Genomic DNA, 25,376 nt, shown 5'->3' with positions numbered 1-25,376 from the left:
CCATTTTTGAAAGAATTTTTGCTATTAGTTTTTACAGCCACTTTAAAACTTCTAATAAAGTGCCATCGTGAATTTCTTGGGCATCGGTATTTTGTGTTGGTTTGTTTAGCAGTTGCTATATGGTTGCTATGAGGTGATGTCAGGGGCTGTATACCACTTGACTATACACATCATTACAAATATAGGTCAATGGTTTTGACTTTCCAGAATATGACATATCCAAATCATCACTGTTGCAAAGCTGCATTTTACACATTACATTTAAATTTTCGTTTTGGCCAACAGTGCGTGGCTTCTCAGATTTGTTACAAATATTATTCCATCTCTGTCAAACTGATATGTATTTTATGAGTTCAATGTTGTCCAGCGTTTCCAAAACATTAACCCTTTCCTGGAATGTGTGTGCCTGCCTATGCCTGAACACCATCTTCTGGCAGCTCCTACTGAGTTTGACAGTTGACAAGTTCTCCTAAAACTTGGTGAAGTGTAGTTTCCTAAATTAGAAACACTGAGAAAATACTTTTACTCCTATTCCTAAAAGTAGGACCTAATTTGTGTCACTCTGAGATTTTTGATCCAGTTAAGACCATTTGCCTACTCTGAGATGCTCTGTAAATATAGGAACTGGTTGTTAAAATCTTACATTGCTTTTTATTCCATATAAAGTAGTGAATAAACTTAAACTGTTGTTTACCAAAACATATTAATATCCATCCATCCATTTTCCAACCCGCTGAATCCGAACACAGGGTCACGGGGGTCTGCTGGAGCCAATCCCAGCCAACACAGGGCACAAGGCAGGGAACCAATCCTGGGCAGGGTGCCAACCCACCGCAGCATATTAATATCTATACACCAAAATGTAAGCTGTGATCACAAAATGTAGGCCTTCTTAGAACTTGCATGTTAAATACAATGACTGGGGTAGGACAAGACAATTAGCTTTATGAGCCTTAAAGTCTCTAATGATCTGCCTATCATTATAAGGAACATTTCATTATCTTTTGTATTTAATTCAATACTGAAGACCCATTGTTTAAACAGGGTGAATTCTTATTAGTGTGGCTTGATTGTTGGACATCATGTTACATGGTAGGTGTTATGTATATTGTGTTAGTGGATCTACTCTTTTGTGGTGTATGTATACTGTTAACCATTATGTGTGCGTATGCACATTGATATAAGTTTTCTTAGTCATACAAAAAGAAAATAATAAAAAGAAAAACATGGAAAGCGGTTATGATACAGCATTTCTCAATTTTATATAAGGTAGAATGTTGTAAGATACAACAGTAGGTTGTCTATTTTTTTTTTTTTGTATTGCATTAAATATGTAGCAGAAGCTCATGATTGGCGGCTTTTGAATTTTTCCCAGTCTTATACCGATGGACAATATGATCGCCTGCGGTGAGCTGGCGCCCTACCCGGGGTTTGTTTCCTGCCTTGTGCCCTTTGTTGGCTGGGATTGGCTCCAGCAGACCCCCATGACCCTGTAGTTAGGATATAGCGGGTTGGATAATGGATGGATGACAGACAATATGATCGCCAGTAATATAATTTATTTCTATCATAATCATTTCCTTGCATGCCCTAAAGCACAGTGTAGTGTAGTGCATTCGGGGAGGAGTCGTGTGGTCAATTGGCCTACGTGAGAGACAGAGTTTGGCTGTTTGTGTTACAAAGAAGTGTGAAACAATAAAACTTCATATAGGTTTTAAAATACTACAAGAACTAGGCAAATAATTGTAAACTGTAAACAAAATATTAAAACATAGTGTAAAAAAATCTCTTGTTTCATAAATGTCTGTCTAAAGTAGGTTCTGGGAATTGTAACCATCTTATACACCATTATGAGGTTAGGAGAAGACGCGTCTACACCGTCGCCCAGGTAATACTCGGGCCTGACGCTTTTAACGCAAGACATGCCTTTATAGAGTAACACTTGGCAGTAATGCTGCTGGAACTTTTACAGCCTAAGTAAACCTCATGTCTTAAGCAAGATGCGTCTATATAGTTGCCCAAGTGAAGCGCGGGTCTAATGCTAAGAAGGTTAATTATTTCAAAATTGTGCTGTTTAGGACAACTGGAAACTCAAAATCAATCAGAGTGACAGTGGGTCTGTTCAAAGTTATTCTGTTCTCATTGCCTAACACACTGCGCAGAGTTATTCAATTCCTAGAGACTGATGCTTCCAGGATGGACTGTGGCTCCCTGCAAGCATTAGAAAATGGATGGATTAATGGATGATATTATAAATCTAAGCATAGTATAATTTAGTTGTAGTCACCTACAGTAGTAGTATTTAGAAGCATTGAATGCCAGATGTTTGATGAACTATGAAATGATTTTCATTGAGCCATACATTAACATTAATTGATTTACAATACATGTATCAACGGCATGTTAAATTTAATCTTAAGGACAAAAGGTGTCTAAGGTCTTACCTTGATCGATTAGAAAACGCAACTTCTGAATAATGGCTAAATTGCCACTCACTCTGTAAATGCCATCTGCTTTCAGGCCTACAAAAAGAGAAAAAAATAGCATTATTAATTAGGATAGATAGATAGATAGATAGATAGATAGATAGATAGATAGATAGATAGATAGATAGATAGATAGATAGATAGATAGATAGATAGATAAGCCTTATGAAAGGATATCCATAACGTTCAGATTATAATTTACATATTTATCCAAATGTAAATAATATCTTTCACTATTTTGAATAATGAAAAGTAAACACGGTGCAAAAAATGTTTCTTGTTGTTAGACATGTCTGAAGTCAGATCATTAACAGTGCTGGAATCATTTACTGATTTTTGAGCTTAGTGCTGTGGTTGAATTAAAATTCCATCTGGAGGAATTCCAATATGACGGAAGTAGAAGATGCTCAGAAAATTGCTTCAATTATAGTGTTCACGTGCCATTGAATCGACATTCCAAGAACATGGGAGTCTCCAGCCAAACCAGACCAATAAGCGTTGGCTGAGCTGGCCATCCTTTCATTGACCACATGGTCTACTTTAGATTGGAGGCATTTTATTATTATGGAAATGAACTGTGACTGTGTATAATTTAACAAAAAAAAATGTTTTTGCTGGTACGTGTTTTTATAAATAAAATTAGAAGAGGGATGACCATTAAATTGCACTGTGGTCTCAGAACAAAACTGTAAAAAAATACTTTATATAGTGTATGCCTCTCCAAGTTAAAAAAAAAAAGAAATGAAAGTTGCAATCTGTCGACATTTTACTTATTCATACAACACCCACTAAACCAGATGGTAGCCTATCTTATGTCAGTTTTCTTGTGTAAACAGAAGGAAACATCACCCAGATGTATTACCTATTGAACTGCACAAAAATGCTACTAGGTAAAAACAAGGCATGAACAAGACTACATTCCAATGCTTTAATCATTGAGACTCAAGTATAACATTTAAATATGCTTATACTGTATAATATGAGTTATAATTATAGCATTGGGCATAGAATCAAAATTCCATATGCCACAGTCTTGTCTGAAGTGGCCTTTTAATGCAAATGAAGAATGTAGTATGTAATTGGGCACAAACTATTGTATCTTTCCCAATATTTTCAGAATGTTGTGCAGAAATGGAATATTGCTTTGTCTTTTATGTATAGTGCATACACAATCCATATAGCAAATGGCTGTTTTAAAGAATATACATTACTGTATGTTACTAGGTATGTTAATGTACACCGTATCACAGTATAGTATCATTCTTGAACTTAAATACAGTAAGAAAAACTCCAGTACACATTAAATAATTTTTGCCTTCAGAGACTTTTTACTTTTAAATTACATTACAGTTTTTGAGGTTGGTACGCAGAGCTCTGAAGCAATAAATTTGGCATCGCGTGTCTAATTACCAAGTAAATTATCGGCATTGTGAACTTTTAAAAAGGAAGCGCGTGCAGCACATTACTGACTTCAAAGAAAAAGTGACAAAATTGTTTCATCTTTACTCTGCATTGTTTCGTAAATGATTTATGGTTTGATTAAACTGTTGGAATGTAGGAAATAGGAATCCTAAATCTACTCAGTCTTTTGAATTTAAACTATAATTTCTTGGCCGAGCTTAAGAAAGGCAGGACTCGCATTACACACTGAACAATTCTGAAAGGAGATCTTTTTGAAACACATCCCTCACTCATCACAGGATCAATGAGGAAAACCTTTCCAGTCTCTTAAGCAAAACACTTGCAAATGCTTGAAGAAATCACAAGAAATGAATTTCCTTTTTTTTTTTTTTTTTTATGAAAAAAGAGGCAGTATTCCACATGATATGCCTTCCTGTCATCTGTGTACCATGAGCGAGGGTGCTATTTATAGTTTTTTTTTTTATAGATTCACATTCATTTGATGCCCATCCAACAATGTTCAGGTGATTCTGATTAAGTAAATTGCAGATTACAGGATGTCTCTGATAAGAATAGTTAAAAGGGCCTTTTGAAGAAAATAAGAAGAAATGATTTTTCATTAAATATTCAGTTTGGTAACTCATACAATAAGTAGCTGATTGCTATTCTACTTCAATTTAATTAAATGGATTCTAATGTTTCAATTGTTTAATAAGGCAATGATGTGTTTTTAATTTTGACATTTTAGAAATTAAAATAATAAAAAAGAAAGTACATGGATGGGATACTAACTAGCCTTAGTATTGACTTGGTTACTAGGTTAACTATTATTATTATTATTAATGATGTTTTTAATAATCTCTTACAAATGACTGAGTTCCCACCCTCCCTCAGCTTTACCTCTATACCTTCAAAGACTCGTTCAGCTCACTGATTTACGGACTTAAGAATATTGAAAAAGTTAGCTTTTAGGTTTATGTGAACACTTCGATAGGCTAGCATTTAGGGTGTCATTTAAAAGAGACAGACATCCCATGGGGATCACTTTTGAAACCAAACATGAATAGGAGCAAACATCTAACTAACTATATGTAAGGACAAAAGAAAATGTTTTAGTTGTATACATACACCGTATTTAAACTTACTGGGCTGGCATAATCAATGGGTCATGTGCACATGAGATGTTCACATACTGTATATACAATACAATACATTTTATTTTTGTGTAGCCCAAAAATCACACAAGAAGTGCCGCAATGGGTTTTAACAGGCCCTGCCTCTTGACAGCCTTGACTCTATAAGAAGACAAGGAAAAACTCCCAAAAAAAAAATAATGTAGGGAAATAATGGAAGAAACCTTGGGAAAGGCAGTTGGGTAGGTTGGGTGTGTAGTGGGTGTCAAAAAGAAGGGGGTCAATACAATACAATACACAGAAAAGAACAAATCCTCAATACAGTATAAAAATAAAAAAAATTATGTATGGAGTAGAATATATGTTTCAGATTAATTAACAGTAAAAACACATGTTTTAGTTGGAAAGGTCAACAATTATTATTTCCCCAGAAAAAAAGTTTTTAAAAATGTAACATAAAACAGTAATCACTTGAAATTCTGTTTTATTTGATAGGTGTAAAAGTGCCAGGAAGGATTAAAGTAGCATCTTCCGATAAAAGACATCAGTTGTGTTAATTCTCAAACCTACCTGGTTAATTCAATACAGGGTTATCAGAGAATGGAATACTATCCCAGCAGCAACTGGTCAAGGCAGTGACCACTCCTAGACAAAATGGCAGTCCAAAGCCATTGCCCACTCACAAACACACAACCACACTCACACTCGCTTAGAGTCAATCACCCTTCATCCTTAATTGCACATTTTTGGGTTGTGGAATGAAAATGGGAAGAGACTCCATACTAGAATGAGAGGACATGCAGATTCCACACGGACGACCTGTGAGGCAGCAGTGCTAAAAACTCTGCCACTGTGCCCCACTCCAGGTATCTTCATATGCTATTTAAACATAATAATAATGACATCTCAGAAAACATTTGTTTTATGCTGCAACATGCTACTGACAGCTTCAATAAGAAAATGCTTTGATAATCTGATCGGCTGGTTGGATCAGCTGGCATGCATCTGCAACTGAATGTGCTAAATTTAAAAACAGGCAAAGAACAACTTCAAGTTAAAAGGCATTAAAAAAACTAAAAACCTGATAAATCAGCTGTTGAGTCTTTATTAAATTTACTCTAGCAACCTAAACCTTTTGCTTCTACGATTCTTTTTATTCTCATTTGGGAGTTAGCTAATGTCCATCTGTTTTTTTTTGTTTTTTTTTTAACTTTGCTACACAAAAACTAAGACAAACTATCTTTATAATAATTACATTAACATGTATGTTTTTTATTTTTAATTCAATGCTACAAGAAAGGCATAGATGCCAAGATTGTCTTGCCAGCATTCACACTTAAGAACTTAAATTCTTGAAGTAAATTGACAGAAACTGGGATGCATTTCCACTTTCCAGCAGTTGAAATATCTGTATAGATATCCAAAACCAAATGCCAAATTTGCAGGTGATGTTGCAGGTAAGCGAAAATTACTTGAACTTTGTCCAGGTAGTAAATGTAAATTTGAAACCAGTAGTGCTGAAAATATTTAAATTCAGTTTCTAGACTTTATATACTAGTTATGCAGTTTATAAACACTGACAGATTGACTGTATAAAATATGAAAGCCAACTGAAAAATGCTTTCAGTTTTAGCTTAGATACATCCCAAGTTTCCTGGATCCTCTAGAAGTCTCCCACAGGTCAGTGTATCTAACCTGGCTCCAAGTGATGCACAATGCCCTAGAAAATGCTTCCAAACTGAAAACAATCAGCAGCACATCGTGTATTTATAGCTTACAGCTGTGATTTATTTCAAGGGGAACCTGTAATCTGACAGACTCTGTCTTTCCTCTGTCACATGCCTAGATTTTTGTTTACACACAAATTCTTCAGAGAACAAAAGTCAAAAAGGAAACTAATGCAAAAACTATTGAAACCACAAATGTGCATTAAATTACCGAGAGTTTTACAATTATGCTTTTGAAGAAATGCATTTCATCTCAGTGATTAAAGAGCAGTTTGAATTCAGATCAGACAACATGCACCTTCTCCATAAACACATCAGATGGGAGATGAGCCACTGACTGCCCAGATTATTCACATAGCAAGACTTTAGCCAAACATAAAATGATCACTTCTGCAGCTCTGCGAACTCAGACTCAATAGCACAGTCGTAGACATTTCCCTTAAAGATGAAGAGCAAAAGAACTGAATGAATCACCACCCAAGCCTAGAATAAAATGATTATGTCCATGGAAATGTATCATCTATTTTAAACACACTTCTATGTAAATAAATGGACCATTTGCTCTGTTTATGGGAGCAGCACAGTATGCCTGGGCATCTGAATCAAAACAGATATCTCATGGCTCTCATTCACAAGAAACCAGATTTTATGTGACTCCGGGAACCATTAAAACATGCAATAATGCATGTCATTGGGTTCCTCTACAGTACATCCTATTTCACACAGATAGTATGTTTGTGATTGACACAGTCAATCTTGGGTACAATGTGTGAAAGGGGCTTTCGATGACATTTTTTTCATATATTACTAATGAAACATGCAGATCTACAGTCCTAAAGTAAAACGTTATGGAAAGCTAGAACAACAGTAAACTTTCCTCTTGTTGTTCACAAGCATAAAAACTTACATTTAATTATGAATTCTGAACATGTATGTACCGTGGGGATTACCAATAGATGAGCTTTTGGGGACCATGGTTTAATTACAATTAACTTTTCTACCCATCAGTAAAGTGTTCACCAGGTTGCCACTACCTGAAATGTTTTGAATTTCCATTTGAATTTCATAAGCTTTTAATTAAGACCAAGATCAAGGTACTAGCTCCATTAGTTTGCAAGTAATCTTATGACAGAAGGACAAACATTAACATTTAAACATATAAACATTACAATTAGCACCCAGTCCAAGAGAATTAGTTCCTGTCATGCATGCCATTCACACAGTACTGTCAGTATGAGCTCTGACCCCATCAACTTTAAAATGAATTAACCAAATAATTCAGTGGATATAAACAAAGCAGAGACAGGCAGATACAGTGTCAACCCAGATCTAGCACCCTACTTCAGGTCAGGAGAAAATACTGCTTAATGAAAATTTTGCATTTATTGCCAAATTCAGTTTATCATTTGATCATTTATTTGTAATACTAAATACATATTCAGTAATATCTATCTATCTATCTATCTATCTATCTATCTATCTATCTATCTATCTATCTATCTATCTATCTATCTATCTATTTGATTTTTAAATTACCAATTTGTTGTGTATATGTGAAGAAAGCCTGTGCCAACATGGGCAGAATATGAAAAATTAAGTTAGAGAATAAGGAGACTAAAATCCAGGCCACTGGATATATTAGGCAGCAGTGAAGGTGCCACCCTGTACTTGCTTAATCCAATTTCAGTTTCATAATTTATTGAATATTGTGCAAGCTACACTGACTTTTTTTTCTGGAAATGTAAACTTACTTTAGTGTGAACTTATTTCATGGATGACTCGGGACAGTTTCTTCTTACTTTTTTTATAATTATTGTAAGTACTTTCATTGATGATGCTAAAATCATCCAAGCATACTTTATCTAGTGATAACACATGCAATTTCTTTCATTTTTTTTTTTGCCATACTAGTAATTCGAAATATTATTTAAAAAAAAATTAACCTTTAAATTAACCATGTTAAGATTGATAAGTCATAATTATGTTCACCAGTATCCACTGTAAAGCAAACATTCAGAAAATAAATAACTATCTCTTCAAACCTATTTTGCAAACATATTATAGTAGTCAAATTAGTTTTAAAATACAGTTAAAATATCTCGCAGAGAAATCTAAGATAGAGTGAGTGAATTTAGAGTAGGAGAATAGTGAAGGGTGAGTGCAACAAATCATGGGCTGCCTTTAAAGTGAAGGATAACTGTCTGTGATGTGGAAATGAGCCTTGTGTTTCATTTTTTGGCCATGGATGCTAATTAGAGATTCAAACCACCTAAGTATTTAAACTTTTCAGTGTACATCAGCTATTGAGTTTAGTATCTCTGATGTGCTTGTAATTCCTATGTTCGTCTTTATCCTGTTTGTGTGAGGTGACTAAAATATTCTTGTAAAAATGAGACTTAGAACAGCTTTGTAGACATCAGGAAAAATTTAGTGAAAACTAAGTTGACAAAGTTTTTAAATGTTAAAATCACAAAGAATTTAATTTGCCAAAATCATTTTTGGTAAATGAATTAAATGTACTGAAAGATGTCTGAATGGCTGTAACTGTGTTTAAATCTTTCCAGTTGGTTAGTGGGTTGATTCTTTTTCTTCTTCTTAAGTGTCTTTGATATTTAAGGAGATTAGAGCTCTTTTGAAAATGAAGTATAGTCAGGATTCCTTATCTTGTATAACTGTTACATATACTATTAGAGATCATTACAATTATAATGCAGCACTTAAGCTCTCAACATCTTTATCACACCACAATCCAAATGCTGCGTTAAATTTAATTTATTTGGAGTACAGAAGAGAATATACACTTTCTCAAACAACTCCTTAAATAAACGTAATGCATATTTTTGTTGTCTTGGAGCACAAAGATTTTTATCTGCACATTCATTTTCTGAGGCAGGAAGCATAAAAGTCTTTACATGCAAATTTAGCACTTTTAATTACATTAAGGAATAACATATATTCTTTATTTGTTTCTGAGTGCAAGTGATCATTTTATGACTGATGCTTTCAAATCTAATTGAAAGAAACTTTTGCAGTTGTTAAGATTAGTTAGACAGGCTTCCTGCTATACTCCCATGGAAAAATCTCTTAGAATTCTTTGTGATCTTTATTTTTAAACTGTATCATGTTTTAAAAGCTCAAAAGCTTGAACTTAAATAACCCAGTCTAATAAACTAGAGGTATAATAGTAGAAAACTGAAGAAGGAGGGCAAAAGAAAGCAAAAACAATAAATGTAGTTAAGATATTTTCTAAAGTGCAGGAGATGGAGAACATTGAAGCCTGTAACTTGTAATTTACATCTAACCTAAAAGAGATGCTATCATATTTTCCTTGGATTGTCAGACATTAGTCTTTGCAGAATGCAGAGGTTTTTTTTAATACTTCTACTTTAAAGAGCTAAAAGGACAAACTGGAACTATAAGCCCATATATTTCAAACAGTCTTATCTTTTCTTGATATTTTTATGTTATGTCTTACACAGTACTCTATGCAAGTCTGATAGAAAGTTGATGTTTTGCCATGAAATGTGAACTGGAGCGGACAGAGCCTTGACCGATCCTAATCTATGTATTAAACTATTACAATATAATTTATTGTAAGGTGTGCTAATGTTGTACGGTAAAGACAGTGGAAGAGCAAAGCAAATTGAGAAAACTTATTAAAAAGGAAATAGGATTTAAATTTAGATGTATAATGTTCAGGTCACAGCAATTGCAAAAAAAGATAACTAATTGTTCTAAGTAAACATTCTCCCAAAACCACAAAAGGAATCCGTTACACAAACATATAATTCATACTTATTTTAGTGGGTTGTAAACAGTTTGGAATGGACGCCGATTGGGACAGGAATCAAAGTGAACGTTTTGTAATGAAAAAGTGTTTGCATCAAAAGGTCAGTCCCTCTGCCTGGCAAACTATGTGAAAAAGCCTGGGAAAATGCTGATCACACATGCAGTGAGAGACTTTTAAAGCCAACAACCTCAATGCTTTTTCAAACAGACATCAGAACCTGGAACTGGATCCTGTCAAACGAAAACATCAACACAGAGGGGGGAAAAAAAACAGCTGCTGCGAGATAACAACTGAGAAAGATAAAACTTCATTAAGAGTGGATCTTTTCCAAAACAGGACCAGGTGCCTTGCCAAATCTTACAATAAGGGATAAGACACTTTATTATTACTCTAGCTACAGTCCTATTGTCTTACAGTCATGAAATCAGTGAGTTAAACTAAAGTGTGGTAGTTCTATAACCATAATGTTATAATGTCAGGCAGTATACAGTTAAAAGCAATTCTGTTTGATAAGATGACTTATGTGAGTCAGCTCATCACATGGCCTGCTTTCCGGAATGCAGAAAATCAAATAAATGTATTTTACAAATCCTTACATGAGTATCACAACTTTTAATGAAATATGACTTCACAGTGTAAGGTTTATCGGTTTATGGGGTCACTACTGTCATGTGTATGTATGGTGTATGGTGAAATTCTTTATTGCATGTACTAATCAGCATGCTACATGTTTCATGCAATAAAGGTTACATTCCAAAAAACATGTGTATGTTCTATTAGTACCTGATTGTTGGTGAAAATATTTAAAAATGGCAATGTGAACCTGGAATTTCAATCATTATAAACTACCTGTTTGGAGGCTGCTTGCTTTGTCCCTGGGAACTCCATTGTCAAAGTGAAATAAGTGTCCGGTTAATCAACGACACTAAACTGGCTATGAGTGAGTCAGTACAAATGTGTGCATGAGTGTGCCCTGCAATTTCTCGGCACCCCATCAAGAGGTGAATGTTTTATATCCAGTGCTGTTGAACAGGCTCAAAGGTAAACTCAGTTTCCTTACAATTATATACAGCAAAGATACATTTTTTTATACTAATATATTGTGCAGTACATCTTCTGAATATTATGAAAAGCATTGGCCAAGATAAAACAAAAAAACAAATATTCTAATCTAATCTATTAAAGCATTTGTGGACTTACTTACTCCTTGCCATTACTGGAATGAGCTTATAATCATCTATCTATCTATCTATCTATCTATCTATCTATCTATCTATCTATCTATCTATCTATCTATCTATCTATCTATCTATCTATCTATCTATCTATCTATCTATCTATCTATCTATCTATCTATCTATCTATCTATCTATCTATCTATCTATCTATCTATCTATCTATCTATCAGCTGATGATAAAAGATGTGTCCCTGCTAGGGCTGCTGTTATTTGTAATATATATATAAATGATTTGCACAGCAATTTAACAAGAAGGTTGCAGATGATACTAAACTAGGTGGATTGGCAGATAATCTGGAACCCGTTAAATCACTACAGAGGGATTTGGACAGCATACAGGTTTGGGCAGATTGGGGCAAATGAAATTTAATGTTAATAAATGTAAAGTATTACACATAAGAAGTAAAAACGTTAGATTTTAATACACAATGGGAGGTCTGAAAATCAACAGTACACCTTATGAGAAGGATTTAGGAGTTGTAGTGGACTCATGACTATCAACTTCCCGATAGTGTTCAGAAGCCATTAAGAAGGCTAACAGAATGTCAGGTTATATAGCACGATGTGTGGAGTACAAGTCACAGGAGGTTATGCTCAAGTTTTATAACACATTGGTGAGGCCTCATCTGGAGTACTGTGTACAGGTTTGGTCTCCAGGATACAAAAGGGACATAGCGGTACTGACAAAAGTCCAGAGAAGAGCGACTAGGTTCATTCCAGGGCAACGGGGGATGAATTTTGAAGAAAGATTACAAGAGCTGAGCCCTTTCAGTTTAAGCAAAAGAAGATTAAGAGGAGACATGATTGAAGTGTTTCAGATTATGAAGGGAAATAGTAAGTGGATTGAGACTTTTTCTTTAAAATCACAGTTAGAGAAATTTAAAGGGTACATTTTTCACAGACACTAGGAAGTTTATCATCATACAGAGAACCTTACACACATTGAATAAGTTGCCAAATAATGTGGTACACAGTAGAACCTTAGGGACCTTCAAAACTAGACTTGATGTTATTTTGCAAGAATTAAGTGAATAGGACCAGCAAGAGCTTTTTGCTGAATGGTCTGTTCTCGTGTAGATTGTTCTAATGTTCTATCTATCTATCTATCTATCTATCTATCTATCTATCTATCTATCTATCTATCTATCTATCTATCTATCTATCTATCTATCTATCTATCTATCTATCTATCTATCTATCTATCTATCTATCTATCTATCTACAGTGCATCCGGAAAGTATTTACGGCGCATCACTTTTTCCACATTTTGTTATGTTACAGCCTTATTCCAAAATAGATTAAATTCATTTTTTTCCTCAGAATTCTGCACACAACACCCCATAATAACAACGTGAAAAAAGTTTACTTGAGATTTTTGCAAATTTATTAAAAATAAAAAAATTGAGAAAGCACATGTATATAAGTATTCACAGCCTTTGCCATGAAGCTCAAAATTGAGCTCAGGTGCATCCTGTTTCCCCTGATCATCCTTGAGATGTTTCTGCAGCTTCATTGGAGTCCACTTGTGGTAAATTCAGTTGATTGGACATGATTTGGAAAGGCACACACCTGTCTATATAAGGTCCCACAGTTGACAGTTCATGTCAGAGCACAAACCAAGCATGAAGTGAAAGGAATCGTCTGTAGACCTCCGAAACAGGATTGTCTCGAGGCACAAATCTGGGGAAGGTTACAGAAAAATTTCTGCTGCTTTGAAGGTCCCAATGAGCACAGTGGCCTCCATCATCCGTAAGTGGAAGAAGTTCAAAACCATCAGGACTCTTCCTAGAGCTGGCCGGTCATCTAAACTGAGCGATCGGGGGAGAGAGGAGAAACTTCCAGAAGGACAACCATCTCTGCAGCAATCTACCAATCAGGCCTGTATGGTAGAGTGGCCAGACGGAAGCCACTCCTTAGTAAAAGGCACATGGCAGCCCGCCTAGAGTTTGCCCAAAGGCACCTGAAGGACTCTCAGACCATTAGAAAGACAATTCTCTGGTCTGATGAGACAAAGATTGAACTCTTTGGTGTGAATGCCAGGCGTCACATTTGGAGGAAACCAGGCACCGCTCATCACCAGGCCAATACCATCCCTACAGTGAAGCATGGTGGTGGCAGCATCATGCTGTGGGGATGTTTTTCAGCAGCAGGGACTGGGAGACTAGTCAGGATAAAGGGAAAGATGACTGCAGCAATGTACAGAGATATCCTGGATGAAAACCTGCTCCAGAGCGCTCTTGACCTCAGACTGGGGTGATGGTTCATCCTTCAGCAGGACAACGACCCTAAGCACACAGCCAAGATATCAGAGGAGTGGCTTCAGGACAACTCTGTGAATGTCCTTGAGTGGCCCAGCCAGAGCCCAGACTTGAATCCGATTGAACATCTCTGGAGAGATCTTAAAATGGCTGGGCGCCGACGCTTCCCATCCAACCTGATGGAGCTTGAGAGGTGCTGCAAAGCGGAATGGGCGAAACTGGCCAAGGATAGGTGTGCCAAGCTTGTGGCATCATATTCAACAAGACTTGAGGCTGTAATTGCTGCCAAAGGTGCATCAACAAAGTATTGAGCAAAGGCTGTGAATACTTATGTACATGGGATTTCTCAGTTTTTTTATTTTTAATAAATTTGCAAAAACCTCAAGTAAACTTTTTTCACGTTGTCATTATGGGGTGTTGTTGTGTAGAATTCTGAGGAAAAAAATTAATTTAATCCATTTTGGAATAAGGCTGTAACATAACAAAATGTGGAAAAAGTGATGCACTGTGAATACTTTCCGGATGCACTCTATCTATCTATCTATCTATCTATCTATCTATCTATCTATCTATCTATCTATCTATCTATCTATCTATCTATCTATCTATCTATCTATCTATCTATCTATCTATCTATCTATCTATCTATCTATCTATCTATCTATCTATCTATCTATCTATCTATCTATCTATCTATCTTCAGGAATTTTTCCTTTATCAAATAAAGTTCTGGATGATTCAATGGTTCTGCTATTAATGCCAAGGTACCAGGGGAGTCCAGCATAGTTACTTTAAGCAGGTTTCAGGCAGAACTGAGAAGTTTTGAAATGCACGAGAATTTCTAATGGCTCTCAGGTTAATTAGTATATAACTGTTAGGTAAAGGTGCTTCTTTTGTAATAGCAGTCTGTCCAGGGTAAATAATTCTGGTAATCTTGCTGAATTCCAGAGAATGACCTTTATACTGAACAGTTTACACTTTATCTTAAACAAAAACTTTGTTAATGTAAGGCATTTCTTCTTCACTATATATCCATTCTCTGTTAGACAGTGTATTGTCTATTATGCACTGAGCTTTAATTTTTCATTTAAACATACGCAGACATTTTCCTTCCAGTTAAAACTGAAATATTTTATCAAAAGGATGTGATGAAATATACTTTATATAATTTACGTACTACATAAGCTTCAGAGGTGCTTTACTTTGTTTGCAATAATGGGCACAGACAAAATGTACCCTGCTGATAAAGGTAAAAAGAAAATAACTTGAGCCAAACCTATGAGCTAAATGCAATCCACATATTAGGACCTGTTCTGTCCATTATACACATTACAGTACTTTTCAGAAAAAAGTACATTAAAGAAAGAGCAGAATAGATCACTTAAATTTTTCAGAAATTCTGAAGTAACTACTGTATGTCACATTTAAAGAGGAGGATGACAGTGATCAGCCTGAAGCCTTCTTTGTGAACAGTGGTTAAAAGTGGTTTCAGCACTAACTGTTTTGGTCATTCTGAATCAATTATAAATAAAAAAATCAATGTGAAATCATCTACAAAGGCAATAAAAGAATATGACTTCATAAGATAATGAGAAGAATCCATAGGAAGACAACAAAAAAAATCAGAAATTCTTAACACAAGCTTGTATTGAAATTTCCTTTGATTTGCTATATTAAAAAGAGAGCTTCTGGCTATGTTCGGTTAACAAGCAGAAGGATAAAAGCATTTCCAATGGTCTTTTGTATTTTAATATAGTATATTTAATGATTTAAGAAATTACTTTACAATTACATGTCAGTAAGTTACTGCATATACAATGCTACATATCCTTCAAGACAAATTAAATACTCCTAACCCTATCCATGAAGAGGCCCCAAAAAGAGGTAGAAGTCACTGGAAGTTTTCATATAAAGAAGAAGAGTAATTCAAAAGGGTTGCGACTGTGAAGTCAACTATTTATTATTAGTATTACTTTAATAAAACTTAGATATCATTTTCCCATTGTGACATTGTGTCAGTTGAGCAAGACAAGGCAGTGTTGTTGCAGTGAATGGTAAGTTAATACAACAGACTGTTCATTAGGCAGTATTGTTAAATCAGGCTCTGCCTTAACAGGTTCTGCAAGAAAAACTGCATGAGCAGGGCATTTTCCAAAAATATGTGACCCAGTAAATCAGATATCATGTCTTTTAAACCACTTAATCCAATTTGGTGTCTAAATGAGCCAGAGATGATTTGAGTAGATTTACACAACAAGAACTAAACCAGTTCAATACAGGACATGCTTGTGCAAACATTTATAAGCATTCATAATGGCCAATATAGAAGCCTATTAATTGTATCTGAGGTACAATATGAGTACTGGTGGAATACCTACACTAACATGGGAAGAAAATGTAAAATTGGCCCAAAAACGTGACATGGATCACAATTATAAAAAAGCTTGAAAATATTAAATGTACAAATGAAGGAACAAATAAATGTTACCACATCTTCAGGTTAACAAATAAAATAAGATGTACAGTAAGTGTATATTAGCAGTTTTTGAACTGAATTCATTCACAAATTGCATCTTCAACATAAACAGTTACAGCATACCTAATCAATCAACTCAAGATTATTGTACATACCTCTTTTTTCTACAGCTTCAAGGCACTGTTTTACAAACTTTGGGACTGTACTTCCTTCACGTTCACACAATGTAGCCAAACGACAGCCAAAGACTTGATCTGACAAGTAAAGAAAAAATCCAATTAACAATATTAAATATAAGGTAAAGCTTAACTGCCCATGTGTAATAAGTCGACATGGAGAGAGTTATCACTTGGTTGTGGAAACACTTTATTCTTCTGTGAACATATGATGCACAACAGTAAGAATTAAAACAAAAAAGAAGGATGTTTCATGGTTCTTGACAGGCATGCCTTGTGTGCAAAACAACAATACTCAGGGACTTGTGATATAAGTATTTTCTTAAATTAATAAATTCCATAAAACATGATGACACCCATGTGATTCTTATTATGTATATTGACAGTTTCAGCCACCATTAATTAGACTAAAGGAACTGGGCTGACTACTAATAATTATGTTGTTACTACCATCAGGTCATAAGAACTTTTTCAAATGAGGTGAAACCATTCAGTCTGCCGGGATCATTTTATTTAATCCTATAACGGTCCCATTATTTTATCAAATGGTGCATGAATAATTAATAGAACAGAATTCATTTCAAATATGTGACTTTCACTACACTTCTTCTGAAGAGGTCCTAACTGATATCAATTATATATTGATATACATTTTTCAAAAAGTGTTTTTGAATATAAGCCACATACTATAAATTGTGTATTATAAAAAATAACGCAAAGAAGAGTTAAAGAAAAGAGAACACAGAATACAATAATACAGAAGGAAAACAAAATAGATGGGGTCATTTGCAGGAAACCCAATGCCTCCTGTCTCACCTTGTCCTCTCAGGGAGCCTACAACACAAACTCCGCTCTAAGATTGAGGTAGGCTTGAATACTCAGACCCGTCATTTCCAGGGAAGCCTGACAATAAATACTGGGGTTTGGAATGGCACTTCTGTGGCTACAGAGAGATCAATCAACAATTTTCCTGAACTCTGTGTAGCCCATAAAAAGATAGGTATCAATTATAGCTGCTATGCCTTCTGTAGTAGCTGTGAACTGGTTGTTGCCTTCAGCTCGGCATACTGCAAGCCCCCCTTGGGGTCTCTGTCTCTCTCTCTCTCTCTCATGTTCTCAGAAGATCAGGCATCTCTAGTATCTGCTGTGTCAATTAAACTTTAACTAGACGAATTTCCTTAGCCTTCTTCTAGGGTACCACTCTTTTTCTTCCCTACTTTTGTTTATAAAACATATTTAGATCAGTATACTTTAAAAATCCAGTTCTTATTGGTGATCTGTTAATGATGCTAAGGTCTCTCAAAAATTCCAAGAATCAACACAGCAGTTAGGGGATGAGCTTTCTATGCGCGGCAAGGCTCACAGCCCCAAATAGATGTTTTGGATTTTGAGTTCTTCCCCCAGCTCAGTACTAGTTAGTGATGTCACTGGTCCGCTGTTCTCCGGTCATTTGCATGAAAATGACTGCATAATTTCACACCACAATTTTTTCGAAGAGTACTTTTCACAACTCATAGATAGAAAAACGTGACTGTTTCTATATAAGTTCTGGTCTTTGGAATTTACTTTTTTAAAAATCAGATACGGTCTTCAATTTGCTCTTCTGGAGGTAGTTTAAGTTTAAAATATTCTTTTGATCTTTTGTGATTCATGAGTGTTCATTCTCTTTGAGAAGTCACACATTTTCAGTGGATTCAGATAGTATTAGGACCACTTCATTTTCTGCACATTTTACAGTGTTTTTTTATTTAATTGTAAATGGATAAATCTGCCATTTTTACCCATCAATCTGCATTCAATAACCCATAATGGCAAAGTGTATCCAAAAAGGTTTACAAATGTAACTAAAAATCCATCCATCCATCCATTATCCAACCCGCTATATCCTAATGACAGGGTCACAGGGGTCTGCTGGAGCCAATCCCAGCCAACACAGGGCGCAAGGCAGGAAACAAACCCTGGGCAGGGCGCCAGCCCACCGCAGGGTGCGCACACACACACACACACACACACACACACCAAGGACAATTTAGGATCGCCAATGCACCTAACCTGCATGTCTTTGGACTGTGGGAGGAAACCGGAGTATCTGGAGGAAACCCATGCAGACACGGGGAGAACATGCAATCTCCACACAGGGAAGACCCGGGAAGCAAACCTAGGTCTCCTAACTGTGAGGCAGCAGCACTACCCACTGCGCCACCGTGCCGCCCTAACTAAAAATCAAATACTGAAATTTCTCATTCATAAAAATATTCAGACCTTTAATTCATTACTTTGTAGAAGAGCCTTTAGCAGCAATTACAGCTCTGAGTCTTCTTGGGTAAGTCTCTAAAGGCTTTGCACATTTGGATATGGGCAGTTTATCACATTCTTCCTGGCAGACCTTCTCAGAACTTTGCAAGACTGGATCGGAGGCATCCGTAAACTGTCATCTTCATATCACTCCACAGATGTTCTAAGGGATTTAAGCCTGGGCTTTGGCTTGGCCACTAAAGGACAGTCAGAGATTTGTCCCAAAGCACTCCAATGTTGTCTTGGTTGTATACTTCGGGTCATTGTCATGCAAGAAAGGTGAACGGTCTCTCTATTCTAAGATCACATGCACTCTGGAGCAGGTTTTCTTCAAGGACTTCTCTATATTTGGCTGTATTCATCCTTTCCTCAATTCTTTTGGTACACTATCCCTTCTGGGGAGAAGCACCAACATAACATTATGCTGTCAACACTATGTGTCACTGTAGAGATGGTATTAGGCAAGTAAATAGCAATTCCTGGTCTTCGCTAGACATAGTGTCTGGGGTTAGTAGTAGTAGTAGATAGATAGATAGATAGATAGATAGATACTTTAGTAGTAGTTAGTAGTTTATTTATATAGCACCCTTCACAGACAAAAAGTCACAGAGTGCTGAACAGCAAATACAATACAAATACAACAGTTAAAACAAAACATAAACAAAACCAATAAAAATAATAAACAAACAGGAACTACTACAGGTGTTCTGTCCAAAAAGTTCAATTTTTGTCTCATCAGACCAGCAAATCATTTTCTTCATTCTCTTACAGTCTTTTAAATGCCTTTGGCTTAGATCGAGCCATTCTGCCATAAACACCTGATTGGTGCAATGTTTCTGAGATGGTCAACCTTCTGACAGGGTCTCCAGTCTCAACAGAGGACTTTTACAGGTCTGTTAGTGTGCCCCTTGGGTTCTCAGCCACCTCCCTGACCAAAGCCCTACTTGCTAGGTTATTTATTTGGCCAAACTCACCAACTCTATGCAGTACTCTGATGAAGACTCTGGTAGATCCAAAATTCTTCCATTTCATTATTATTGTGGCCGGTGTGCTTATGGGAAAACGTCTGGGAACACTTATTACTTTAGAAATGGTTTTACATCCTTGTCTTGATCTATGCCTCACCACAACTTTATTGCAAAGGTCTACAGAGAGTTTCTTGGACTTTAAAGTGGTTGTTCTTGTCCTGATATGCAGTGTGGGACCTTATATGTACAAGTGTATGCATTTCTAAATAATGTGCAATCAATTTAAATTGCCTCAGGTAGATTCCAATCAAGTTCTAGACACATGTTCTAGGGTCTAAATACTTACTGTAGCCCCCCCAACCCCCACCTGTATGGGGAAATGTTCCATGCAGAGTGGAATGAATGAAATCTGCAGAAAACACTGAATCCTATAATGACAATATATATATTGTCACGGGTGGCTGGAGGGGGTGACCTGGCTGGGGCTCCCCGGAGGACCGGAAGAGGGCTTACACCTTCCCCAGACCAAGTGGGGGTGACTGCCCTGGCGGCTGTGGTCACCGCCAGGGGGCGCCCGAATGCCTTGGGAGCCCTGGACCTCAGCACTTCCCCCACACCCGGAAGTGCTGGGGGGAAGAGAAGCAGGGACACCTGGTGTGTTTCCGTGGATGCAGCCAGCACTTCTGTCACACTGGGGAGTGCCGGTGGAAGATTGCCGGGAAGCACCTGGAGCACATCTGGGTGAGGATAAAAGGGGCCGCCTCCCGCCATTCGTTGGTTTGAGTTGGGAGGTTGAAAGACAAGGTCTGGGAAGAGACAAGGAGGCGGCCTGAAGAGTGAGACATTGTGTTGTGGCCAGGACTTTGGGGACTGTGGAGCACTGCTGTAAATATGGATTGTGATAATAAACATGTGTGGGGTGATTTCAACGTGTCTGCCTGTCTGTGTCCGGGTCATGTTCCACAATATATATATATATATATATATATATATATATATACACAAATATACTAAAGTAGGTTCTTAAAAAGTAATTTTAACACAATAACAATGATGTTGTTTGCCATACAGTACTGTACAGTATAAGCACAATAGTCTAGTATAGTACTAAGCTTTCAACTAAGCTATTGCCAATTCTTGAATCTATTTAACCATCCCTTACTTGCAATAAATGGCTTGATCTTGTTCTTTTCAATGGATATTTTGTTGAAGTCTTCATATAGGCGCAATGCTTTCTGACACAACCTGTTACCATCAAGAAAACATGCTGCCTGTTTATGTGCTCTAGCCTCAAATGTAATGCTTTTTCCATCTTCACCAATTATTTATCACAAAGTAGGGAAGAAACTGCACAATTATTACGAGCATAAGCAACAATAGCAAGAATATAATTTCTTTTTTATCACTTCACAAATTTATTTGTTACTGTTGTATATTCTGACAACTTCAGCACGTAACTTTTTCTCTTTCAGTATTAAAATAAAGAATTTAGATTTTCTCATTGAGAATGGAATGTCCAGAATCACTACTTTTGTGCGTTGGGCCATATTAAACAAAATAAAAGTTATATTTACAGTTATTCCACAAGTGTGGATAATATTTACTCTGCGAATGCTATAGTGTGACTAACAGTGAGTGGGAGGCTAGTTTCTGTGGCTGAAGTGGTGGACAACGGGATCATTCATGCAGGATGTGGTTCGATAATGTTCTGCCATGCGGGCATGCAGTTAATTCAGTTTTATGAGTTTATAATTTTTGGATTTTATTCTAACTTAATATTTTTAAACCGCATGTAACTGAAACCGCAATTGAAGATCTGCGGTTGAGAGGGGAACATAGTATATGAATGAAAGATTTCAGATTTTGACTTTGATAAATTTGTAAACCTTTTTCACAGCACGTTTTTACTTTGTCGTTATGCGCCATTGAATGTAGATTGATAGGCAAAATGGCACACTTATCCATTTATAATTAAATCAACAACACAATAAAGTGTGCAAAAAGTGAAGGGGTCTGAATACTTTCTGAAACCGATAGATAGATAGATAGATAGATAGATAGATAGATAGATAGATAGATAGATAGATAGATAGATAGATAGATAGATAGATAGATAGATAGATAGATAGATAGATAGATAGATAGGAAAATACTGTAAATACATAAATATATGTACACACACCAGAATGACTATAAAGCAAGAAAACTAAAAAGAAAGAAAACATCTGACTTGGCTGTCACAGCCACAGGGAGGCATTATGCAGGCGTATATCTGTTGGTATTAAGGAGCCCCAGTTATGTTTCATGACACACTTCTGCTGAATAATTTGTTGGCTGACAGTCCTCAGTGTTAGCGTGTCAGAAAGAGAATGTGCAGCATTGTTCATAATGGCACTCAGTTTTGTTTTAATTCTCTCCTTTATCTCCAGGGGGCCCAGAGTGCGTCCTATAACTGAGTCTGCCCTTATATTGTAATTAGCTTGTTGATTTGGTGGGCCTCTCCTGAAGTGATGTTACCAGTACAGCACACCACAGCATAGAAAATCACACTGGCAATCACAGAGTTATAGAAGGTGTGAAGGAATATGTCACTTCTCTGTTAGATGAACAGTCTCCTAAGGAAAAAGAGCCTGCTCTGCTCTTTCTTATATACTTTCTTTGTGTTCCGAGACCAGTCCAACCTGTCATTAATGAGGACGCCCATGTACTTGTGGGAGTGCACCACCTCTGCATTCACTACTTCAATAATGGCCCGGACATAGAGACTCTTTTGGTGTAGTGAAAGTCAATAACCATTTCCTTGGGTTTGCTGATGTTAAGTTGCAGACAATTCTTTCTGCACCAGGAAGCAAAATTCTCCACCTGACTCCTATAATCTGTCTTATTCCCTTTATCACTACACCCCATAAGTGCAGAATCATCGAAGAATTTCTGCAAGTGACATTACTGGGTGTTATATTTATACCCTGAAGTGTACAGAGTGAAGAGAAAAGGAGATAGGACTGTTGCTTAAGTTGTTTTTTTTTAATTTCTCTAATTTTGTTACTCTGGTTTCTTTATTTCATCACTCCCACAACGACCGGCATTTAGTTTAGTTCATTTATTTTGTTCTGTTGATTCCTGTTTTTCCTTGTTTCTCTTTTGATAAGTATTTGTTCTGTGCTTAATAAATTTAGTTCAATTACCTTTAATGGTTCTGAAGTGCTCTCTATTAAGGTTGGAGTAATTGGATTAAGTCCCAAGCTGAAGCACTTGCTAGAAGGGTGTGCCTTTATTAAGCCCTATCTTAAAGGTAGTCGTCGGCCTGCAGATTGCATAAAAGTAGAACAAAGGCTGCGTGATATTTATTCATCTTTAAGGTGGAAATGTATAACTAAAGTGTGACTGCTTCTCATTTTTAGCTTAAGGCAGAAATTCAGTTTTAACTTTATGCTCATTTTCCTTTTAAGCATTCAGTACATTTTTATTTTTAAGTTCATTTGTGTCTTCCTTTGAAAAGGGAAAAAAAAACTTGTTTTTAAGTTCAAGTTCAGGTTCCTTATTTTCATCCTTTCCAAATTCACAGTAAATATTAAGATAAAATTGCATGTCTTGAGGACCACGGTGCAAATACACAACAAGGAATGCAACCATTTAGTGCAAATACAACATACAGTGCAAATGGACATGACAACGGTAGGACGAAATACAGCAGATCACTTCTAAATGGATCATTAACAGCTTAACAGTAGTAACATCATTTTGTTTGTATGGAATGTTGTAAATTTTTACCACTCATAAAGTGCAATGTCTGCATTTGATTTAGACCATTTTCAAAGCTGTAAATAGTGTAAAGTTCACAGTTCAGCAGCGAGCAGAGGGAGGAGCTACGGGCATTGGACATCATGGGGGGTGTCGGACATCATGGGGGAGGAAACTGTTACACAGTCTGGATGATCTGGCTCGGATGCTATGATACCATCAGGTAGACGGCAGGAGATCCAAGATCCTATATGCAGGGTATTGGGGTCAACCACAATGCTGGATGTCTTGTGGAGGTTGCATGTGCTGTAGGTGTCTTGTATGGTGGGGAGAGACACACTTATGATGTCCTCAGTCATCTTAACGATCCTCTATAGTGACTTGTGATCCACTGTACAACAGTTCCCATACCACACCATGATAGAGCTAGTTAGTATACTCTCTATAACACCTCTGTAAAACATGGTAAGGTTGGAGGGGTTGCCTTTCATAGGTGTCGCAGTAAAGTCGTTGTGCTTTCTTGGCACAACAGATGAGGAGTTGAGGCTCCAGGTGAGGTTCTCTGAACACCAGGGAACTCAATATTTGCAACCTTCTCAATGGTGGAGCCATTTATGTGGCATGGACTATGAACAAGAAAGGAATGTTGTATGCTTTATTTATTTATTTAGCTGATATTTCAAAGTTAAACAGTTATCACAGATACAGTATAGTGCAACAGTTCCAATGCACAGAGGCGGAAGAAGTGATCAGGAAAAAGAGGCGGAAGAAGTGATCAGGAAACATTGTGGTTTATAGTAAAACGCCACAGAAACTACAGCACATCATCACTACACTTCCACAGAGCACCTGCACTTTCCAACTTATTTCCATCTCCATTAGGTCTCTGTCAGTCAAATTATCTTCTGTTTTATTGAGAATACTGCAGTTAGACATGCTTCTACAATCACCTGTGTAGATCGGTGTTTGCTTAGTGAGAATATACCTGTGTCACTTCTGTGTCCACTGTGCCATGTAAATGAAATGTGGGTTAAGGAGGAGGAGGAGAAGAACAAGAAGAAGAAGCCAATATGAGTCATTATGAATCAATAAAGCAGGTTTTGGTTTTTCTTCTTGTGCCCTACTGAAATGTCTGTACACTCTTCTACAAAAGAAATTTTATTCTTAGTTGTATGTGACCATTTCTCTTTCAAGACTTTGTTATATCTGAAGCACTCTAAAACAAATAGTGTGTTTTTTGTTTAGTTTTGTTTTAGTTTCTGAATGTAAGATGACAGTGACTAAAGAAAGAATTTTCTAAATATATTATTTCATTCCTATTGACAAACAATGAAACCCAAGGTGTTTGTTTATGCCATGGGGAGTTCACCATGACACAGGGCTTCCATGCAACAAAAGCAAACATGGCTCAAGGGCTGCATTAGACAAAGACAGATTTGTGGACAAACAGAGAAATTTTATATTTTCTGACAGTTCTCTAATACAAGAGTGATAGCTGGGTCCATCATCAAATATTAAAAGTTCAGAGGCAAGTTTCCTTACACGTGGTATTGCCGTAAGCTTTTCATATAAAGGCCTTGAAAAAAAATCTGAAAATATTCCTGCAGTTATTAGCACTCTGTTGCTGTCACAGAAGTTATTTTTAGGACAATTTTCAGAATATGAAGGTCTGCAATGTAGTGAACCA

At 36.4% G+C, this 25,376-nt stretch overlaps 1 protein-coding gene across 1 annotated transcript in view; it reads right to left on the bottom strand.

Moving 5' to 3' along the window:
- arhgap15 (Rho GTPase activating protein 15) overlaps positions 1-25,376 on the bottom strand; it is a 709,745-nt gene that overhangs the window by 233,787 nt on the left and 450,582 nt on the right. Inside the window, exons 11-12 of the mRNA XM_028806513.2 lie at positions 16,665-16,763; positions 2,445-2,522 (exon numbers count right to left, since the gene is read on the bottom strand). Of these exons, the coding sequence (XP_028662346.1) occupies positions 2,445-2,522; positions 16,665-16,763 (177 nt within the window). The remainder of the gene's footprint in view (positions 1-2,444; positions 2,523-16,664; positions 16,764-25,376) is intronic.

This window comes from Erpetoichthys calabaricus, chromosome 8 (assembly GCF_900747795.2).
Source record: "Erpetoichthys calabaricus chromosome 8, fErpCal1.3, whole genome shotgun sequence".
NCBI classification, from domain to species: Eukaryota; Metazoa; Chordata; class Cladistia; order Polypteriformes; family Polypteridae; genus Erpetoichthys; species Erpetoichthys calabaricus.
The sequence above is the reverse complement of the archived record's forward strand: the minus strand, read 5'-3'. Positions and strand labels throughout refer to the sequence as shown.